The sequence below is a fragment of the Pocillopora verrucosa genome, chromosome 4, assembly GCF_036669915.1.
Source record: "Pocillopora verrucosa isolate sample1 chromosome 4, ASM3666991v2, whole genome shotgun sequence".
In the NCBI taxonomy this organism is placed as follows: domain Eukaryota; kingdom Metazoa; phylum Cnidaria; class Anthozoa; order Scleractinia; family Pocilloporidae; genus Pocillopora; species Pocillopora verrucosa.
The window spans coordinates 28,715,662-28,724,499 of record NC_089315.1 but is presented as its reverse complement, the minus strand read 5'-3'; the positions used below and the strand labels follow the sequence as shown (position 1 = coordinate 28,724,499).

The following is an 8,838-nucleotide window of genomic DNA, read 5'->3' as shown; positions in this document are numbered from 1 at the left end:
CAACCGTTTTTTTTAAAGGTTAATGGTCATTAATAAATCTCATGTATGGTTCAGCGCAAACGCTTTTTATCAAATACTGCGAGGTAGGTTCAGTTGAGGGATTCTATACAAAGATAAGCATCATGGAGATGAATAAAAGCTCAGAAACGGTGTTTTCCGACGAAAAAGATGTCAAATCTGCCGCAAGTGGTTTTTCGGCCGGTAGAATTGTGTCAATCGTCATCTTGGCTGTTGGTTTAATCTTCCTTCTTGCAGGAATTGTGCTCATTGTACTCGCAGTGAACAACGATAAGAAAGCCACAGGGCAGCGAGATCAAAACAACTGCGAGTTTTCGAGAGAAGCCAATCGAGTTGGTCTTGGTGAGTTTCTTAGTCGTGTGAAGGCGACGTATTATAAACTTCATCCTTATGACGTGCACCGAGACCCAGAAGTAAAAACAGAAACGATCAAAGCGGAGTACTCTGCTTATGATCCAACACCATATATGATTAAAAAGCGGACGGATACTGCTCTGGCTTTGCTGAAAGAAATCAATGATAAAAAGATCAACGAAGACACGTTGAAACCCCGCGAGAGGAAGGCACTTGCTCAGGTAAAGCATTTTCTGCAGCACATATTCGGTCAGCCGTATGATGTTAATTACTACAATGGAGACTGGATGATGGGACCGAATTCGTTTTGCTGGCAGGAAATTTGCTTTCACGGGTACGCCGTTAATATGTCACTAGGTAAACATCACAAACCTCACAATTCTTTTGATGTGGAGCTAATCGAAAGAAAACTTAAAACTCACAAAGCTGGCATTTTGCAATTCATCGAGAACATGAAGATGGGAGTACGCAAAGGAATGGTCAGAAGTGTAGAGGAGTGTGAAGCTGGTATTAACACAATCAAAAGATACTATTTGAATGTTTCTCTATACAACGCAACAGGTGAGGAAAAAAGGTGAATGTTGCGTAACAGTTGATTAACCATAAGTATATTACACCGTCCCAAGGGCATGGATAGGACCATCAGTAATTTAATCCTGAATTCAAAATTGCTGAAGGTTTGTTGAAGGGTTCGAATTTAACGGACTACACTGCCACAGCCCTTAAAAAATAATTTGGCTGAGCAATTGACACAAGAAATTCTTTAAGTTCCACGGATTGCTCATCGAAGTGAGAAATACACGAGTTGTTTTCAAGGTACATGTATATATTTGAAACTTTGCGTGCGCTCTTAATAAAACCACTATAAATCTATTCACGACGTTGTCAAGGATGCATTGCTTTTGAGATACAGTATTGCAATTACGTATAGGCTTCAAGGTTTTAAGTCGTGTGGCAATCCGATCAACAAAGATACCGCCATGAGTAAATAGCTAAATAGACAAATAAACAGGAAAACTTAATTTGGCCCCTGTTACAGACCTTGATCGACCAATAAAGTTTTATGGTCCATGCGAAACATTTTAAGGCTTCGGTGAATATTCTAATATTAAGTTAGAAGTGGCTGAAATATTAGTTTAGATGTTTGGCTTCCATACATCGAGTGTACAAGTTTCGAACTCTTTCAGATGAATTGATTATCCAAAAAAAGTAACCTTGAAATTAGTAAATTTAGTTGCTGAGCTCTGAGGCCAGTCCATACTTCCAACCAAAAGAGACATGGACACTTTGATCAATACTGTTTTGTTGTCCTTTTGTGTTGTGGGCTTTAAAATAAAACTGATCATCCGCGGTACTTTCATTGCAGGTGTACTAAGAGCGTGGTTCGTTCAACCCCTGATGAATCCTGATTATTACAGCAACATCACAGAAAATACGGATAATAAATGGAAGGCGGCGCACGGTGGAAAGAATGTCAAAGAAACTATCAAAGAATATCTGGTGACTTATTTAGGAGAACCACTTGAACAAATGTTAAGGTACAGTATAATTACACTTAAAGAGCACAATATGAGGTGCATCTTAATAAGCTCAAACTTGGTTCGAACGATTTCCTTTTACGAATTTTTTTTCTTTTTCTTAATGCTTTTTGAACTCGACTGTGACTTTTTGCTGAGATCAGAGTTCCATAGCTTGTGGAACTGGGTGTTCATCACGTTCATTAGGCACCTATATTCGGAAAATTATCCGGCTAACTTTCGATGGCCTTAGCAACTGATTTGTTTATTTAGCACGCGAGGAACAGAAATTATCCGTTACTTTACTGTAGTACACCCCATGAAGGTTATTAATGTTCTTCGAACGCGCTAACTGACGAGTTCGGAAGTGATTAGCAAGTACTTTTACTATTTGGCCCCGAGCACCCAAGAAGGCAAAATCTCACGTGAGATTTAGAGTTTGATTTCCGACCATTTTCCAATATATTTCCAAGAATAAATTTTTTTTTCTTTATGGTACATGCTAAAACAATACCTCGGTGTCGGTGAAAGTCATGATATTTATCTCGCCGCTCGGTAAATATCGACTACTATAACCTCTTCTCCTGCTTTCGCATTTTTCAAAGAACCTTCTAACATCGACCTTGTCTCAATGTACCAAGTATTATCCAGAGATTATCTGGGGAAGTCATCTTAGGGCTGATATACAAACCCACATAGAATATTGTTTACTACTTGCGATCGCCACAGCTGGAGGGCTTTCATCTAAATACAGTTTTCGTGTGAGCGCTTTCCAGACGGGTCCTTAACAGTCACCAAAGACAACTTAAAATACCGTTCAGCACTAGAATAGCTGGATTAGGATGTGATTTAAGCCGGGAGAAACGATATGTTGTGCAGTTAGTACAGTTATGACTGTGGTTGGATCTTGGTTTTATTACTTAACACCCTCCATTATGGCAGAGAAAGGTAGAACACACGAAACAATATAGCGCTGCAGCGATCTTAAGATCTTTTCTTTAATTCATGAACCCTTTCGGTCTCAGAAGCTGATTCTGTCATATTATATTTATATTCTGACATTTTTTACGCTTATTCCTTCAAAAGTCAAGGGAATCTATTTCTAAAGTTATCGACTGATATAACTCCCTTAAGTAGCAAAACCTATGATAATAACAGCTATCTACAGCTATCCGCCTACTGATCAGGATCACATTAGGGACAAAAATGTAAAACATCATAATGATTGTAATTTAGATACGTCGAGGAGGAACACATTCGTCATTGTGTTCCAAGCAACGTGTCTAGCGGTTTAGCTGGTCTTCCACTCAAGTATGTTTGGTTCGACGGCAAAGAGAACACCTCCCAGCCCACAGACCCATTCCTGCCCACTGGTGAACCGCTGAATGGATCGTTGGCGTATTCTAAGATCATGTCGTATTTCACAACAAATAACATGACAGTAATGGAAGTTCATGAGCTTGGTAAAAAGCAGCTTGATCTTCTCTATCCCATGGTGAGGTTATTTCCAGTTTTTGTCTAAACAAAGAATCGTTCTGTTAGTGATGTCATTTCTTTAAGACAATACCTCGTACCACCTCCGAATTTCTTCCCAGTTATTTCCTCTTTTGACTCATTCATAGGTTGTCGATGTTGCAAAACTTGTCACTGAGATCAACGATACCAGCACGGCTATATCGGAGTTCAGAGAAATACTAACTTCATCTGATAGTTATTTCAATGCGGATCCATTTCCCAAAAACGAGTCTGATAAAGATGCACACAAGAAATGTAGCGATATTGAAGGAGCTAAGAAACATTGTCCCACGAGGTGGGCTACTTTGGAGCTCTGGATGGCTGAATCAAGGAAGGTATTGCATTTCCTTGATACTGATAATATAAGTATGCTAAATTACTTTATCTTCTGTTGGCCCCGATAAGGAAAACCCCTTAACATCCGGTACGGGATTGTTCTTGGAAGTGTTAATTTAGACCCTAAATGAGCCGATACTCCTTGGGGCAAGGCTCCATTTAGTGTGGTTTAAGAGGATGTCCAGCAAGTATTATTGATCTGTCGTGATATTCCTGTCAATCCGACTTCCCACCAAATACAAATTGGCATCGTTTTTTTTCGAAGTTCTCACCTCCCCCCCCCCCCCACCCCCTAACCCTAACCCCCACCCTTATTAAAAGATTTTTGGTAGCCAAAAAAATTTGACTGTTTGAACTTGAACACCTTTATCGGAGTAGTTTGATTTTAAACTTTTCCTCAGTCAAACGTAGCGGTCATCTGGCAATCTAGAAGTCTGCGTGATCTGTTCCCTACGCGAGAAATGCATTTTCCAAGTCTCATCTATTTAAAACAAAGACATTTCAGCAAATTTTTTTGATACGTTTCCTCAAGTCAATTCAGGTAGAAGTAAGAGCAAACTGTTCCCGATTTTGCCGGAATAGGTGATGAGTTTGCTTGCTCCGAAGACGATTCCTCTCTTCCACTTCACTGGGGATTATGCGACCACACCCAGCTGCCCAGTTGATATGCAGCCCGATCTGAATCCGTCCAGTGGAGCTCAAAGCTATCGACGTGCGGGTCCAAACTGCGCAAGAAGCGCCAAATACAACCTTCCATTTTTCTTGGAAAATATGGGTCCCAGGTTTTCTGAATGGAGCGTGAACGCACACGAGGCGACGCCAGGACATCATACACAGGTTTACGTGTTAACCAGCTTTATTATAATAAAGATTCGTAAGCAAATTTGCAAATTGTTTCGAGAGTCGATATCAGTCCACTCAGCTCGACATACCGGCTTATACTCCATCCACAGGTTCAGGGTAATGCAGAACACTTCCGCGACATTTGCGGTGGTGCTATTGGTTGGCTTGATAGTGTCACGTACTACACAGCGTTTACAGAGGGATGGGCGTTGTACGCTGAAAACCCGCTTATAGCCCAAGATACAGACGCTTATAAAACCGAACCGATGCAGAGGTTTGGAATGCTGAAGTGGCAGGTAGAGATTGATTAAGTTTAATTCATGGCAGCATCGCCGTTTCACAGACGGGTACATAAAAGTATGCAATCATCAACGGAGTTCAGACCCTTCTTCTGAATGATTACACTTCCCTCTACCTGTAGGTTTGGCGAGCAATACGGCTGATCGTAGACACTGGTTTACATTACGTTGGATTCTCAAGGAACGAGGCATTGGAATACTTCAGAAAATATGCGTGGGACGATACAGACCTTGCACAAAAAGAGGTGAAATAATTAAAAAAAAAAAAAAGAATTATTGTTACAAGTATAGCGTTTAAAAAGTTTTAAAGCAACTTTCCAAGCTCGTTTTGAAAAGGAGGCAAACATAACTCGGAAATGTGCCATTGGACAGGTCGTCATAATCCAACACATTTATCAATTTAACTATAACTGTTGATAATCTCTTACTTTCTGTTATTAAATTACTTGTACTGCTGGTGACCTCAACAGGTTACTCGGTATCAGAGCAACCCAGGACAAGCGACTGCGTACATGATTGGTCAATTGGAGATTGAAAAAGCCAGAAAGTATACTAAAGATAATTTGGGGGAAAAGTTTAATCTGCGAGATTTCCATTACCAGGTTAGTAAATACGTCTCATACATTCGTTTTAAAGGGATTTCATCCCTAAATGCCACTGCGGACGTCAATAGGCTATGAACGCATTGTTTGTTTTGAGGTTATGTGGACATTATTTTCATTATCTAACCAAATGCAATGTTACTAAGGGTGCTAAGGGTGTTGACGAGCCAAATCATGGCTATAGCAATAGCAATGGTAAGGATATTTTGCCAGAAGATTACAATAACTGGCTTCGAACTAAATAAATATGTTGTTGTTTGACGATAAAGTCCTGATTTAGCGAATTACTCATCCGATTATCACAGTTTGGTCTGCTTTATTGAAACAAGGTCGTAATTGTCCGAATAGCTGAGAAATCATAAGTTAGATAAACAGCTGCCGTAATCGCCTAAAATGCCTAAATGCCACCCAGAGAGGTGCCAGTCAATGGCTGAGCTCCAAACTTGGACTAGAAAAAACGAGGAAAGCGAGAAAAGCTATGTGTAAAAGGAATAGCGATACTAGGTTTAAAAAATGGGAGCTGGACATATGTAAACTTTTTTCAGGTTCTCGCTCAGGGGTCCTCTCCGCTGGCCTACTTATCAGATCACATTGAAAAATATGTAGCGTGTGTCATGGGCAAGACGAAAGAAGGCTGTGACGTTATTCTGAGACCACCGAAGAAACGCAATGGAAAGAAAACAGCAGACGCGCCCCGTTGGCAAAACATACCGAAACCTATTTTACATTATATATGATGTGCACTTTTTGTTAGTGATTGCTCATTTTAGTGGCTGGCTCTTTTTTTCCGACTCTAACGAAAGGCCAAGCCTAATTAGGATCTTGTTAATTGTTAAAAATAGGCAGTTTAAGAAATGCCGCATCCCGCATATTTGTGAGTATTCAATAAGAAAAAGACGATTCAAGAATATAGTGACTTATTGACCCTCAACCTATAATTAAAAGGTAAAAATAATCATATCAATAATAATAATAATATTAATAATAATAATAGTGATAACAATAGTAATAAAATTCATAGGGGCTGGCTCAAGAACTTCACTGTTCCTCAATCGGTCTATCCTCTGGCAAGGCTCCAATGACGATTAAACCATGCTTCTTTTATTTTTGCCTGTTTATCAGAAATCATTATCTTACTTCAATGCAATTTCATTTTTGTGAGACTTTTGTGACATAAAACGAGGCATTCCGCGTCGTAGGATCTTCCGCCATTCCGCTATTCCGCCCGGTCATTTTGCGTTGGAACTTTTCGCTTCTCAGATCGAGCGTTCGGAAATGGAGTGTTCAGCCTTGGGCTTTTCCCATGTACGTTGAAAACCTCGAAATTGACAACTCGCTAAAATGCGTTCGTTTCACCAAAGGAAGCGGTCAGATACCAAGTGATACGCTGTGGAAGTAAGGTGAGATATTTTTATTAAGAATTTGACGTATTGTTTTATTCCTTAGAGCGGTCGTAAATATTCCCATACAAACTCTCATAATTCCGCCATGACTATTACTGCGCAAGATGATCATCTTACAGCTGGAGCTTGGGCCGCCTGTGACACGATGGGCAGTTCAAACCTATTCAGATATTTCCGCAAAAAGATTCTTGATTTTAATAACGTACCGAAGACGCCACTCTAAAATTATATTGAAACTTTATCATCTTTTGTATAGTGTCTCGCCAAGAGCTGAAAATATCATACTTTGGATCTACTGAGCTTAATTCGCTGATTCAAACGGTGAATGCTCTCTCTTCAAAGCAAAATTTTTTTTCATCTAAGTTTTCATCATGTGCCGATCACACCTTTTAAGATATTTCCGCAAGTAAAAGCTTTGTTTGTTTTGACGCGCCATCCTGAAACGATTGTAAGATGTTTATCGTGTTCGGTAGTACTCAGCCGGAAACAAACAGTTAGTTACCATCACTCAGTCACAAATTAAAGCAATGTGACGACATATATATCCATGTAAATCATATATTCAAAAAAGATTTGGATCGCAAATTGTCATTTTCAAGATATAAAAAGGGTAAAAAAATTACGATGAATAAGGAAGAAAATGCTGGGTCTTCCACATCTCATTTTAAAGAAGGTTCAGTGGTCAACAACGTTCTGTCAAATCTGTACCATCCCACTCTATAGTGGAAAGCTGGTGGACTGATTACCGAGAGCAGATCTTTTAGCAATGTTCCTAATGAGATAGCTAGGATTTAAAGGCATTTGTAGATAATGATACAATGATACATAATACTAAGATCATAATACTTCAGATGTTTTAGACTGAAAATAGCTTTTTAATCTAATCAATAAAAAGTTCTGATTTCATTTACAAATAGAGAAATATTAGAGTGGACACTCAAGCAGAGCACAGCAATAACAATACGGTGATCAAGTCCAATTTTGCTTGGGTGAATTCTTTGCATTAACTCTCTTCTGTCATCTTCTCTTCTTATCTTTCATATCATCACACCTTGCTTCATGTCCTTTATGGTTAAGCGCTCCAAATTCAGATTTATCCTTTTCTTTTTTTTTTTTCGATGTCGCTCTTTGCAAGGCTTTATTTGGTCGATAATTATCCGGAAATAAAATGTATCGGGAACAGAATTACGAGAACCCATTAAGGTTAAACTTTCTATACTTGAACATTTCCAATATCGTTATCTGTGGCTTTGGACGAAATTCCGCCACCCACATGCGAACCTTCCGAACTTGCGACGTGAAAAGGTTTGAAACTCAGAAGAGGGACGATAAGACCCCTCCTGACAGGGCCTCACTTAAGTAGATCTTGTAGCCTTGCGTTGAACCTACTCAAAAGTTCTTCTTTTAGTTTTCAGTCAAGAAAGAATTGAATGAGAGTGCACAAAGAAGAGATTAAGTAGAAAATACACCAGAAATGAGAAACGCAACAAAAAATTTCTAACGCGTTAGAGGTCATGCTCACTTACTTTGTAATTAAACGTTTACCGATTGAGTGCCACATTTTCCCACAAGGACCGGACACAGAAAAGTCAGGCAATCGAATGCCTTCGGTGTAGGGGTATTTCCGGAGAGGCGACGCCCAGAGCTTCTTCATAAAATGAGTGGTTGCCATGTTGTTTTCTCAGATTCTCTCTCGCGAGGGTCCTCGACGCCCGAAAGTATGGTCTCTTTTTTGGAAATCATCATCTCCATACTTTTGGTTTGCTGCATGATTTGTCAATTTGATTCCCAAATGTTAAGGATCGCTAGATTTTCAGGTACAATCAAGTGTTGGCATTGCTTTTTTTGCGCACATTCACCTTCAAGGTCGAAAATTCAATAACGTGGCTGACGCCCTTTAATACCCTTTTAAAGAGCAGAAAAATTTCCGTCTGTCCATCATCCTTTACGA

General features: G+C 39.5%; 1 protein-coding gene across 1 annotated transcript; it reads left to right on the top strand.

Annotated features, from left to right (window-relative positions):
• Positions 1-7,745, top strand: LOC131785247 (uncharacterized). Its single transcript, XM_059102098.2, has 9 exons — positions 1-933; positions 1,739-1,910; positions 3,126-3,384; positions 3,512-3,739; positions 4,323-4,577; positions 4,694-4,879; positions 5,005-5,127; positions 5,353-5,484; positions 6,030-7,745. Exons 1-9 carry the CDS (start codon positions 42-44, stop codon positions 6,219-6,221), a joined length of 2,439 nt encoding a protein of 812 aa, XP_058958081.2. The 5' UTR covers positions 1-41; the 3' UTR covers positions 6,222-7,745.
• Positions 7,746-8,838: the final 1,093 nt, after the last annotated feature.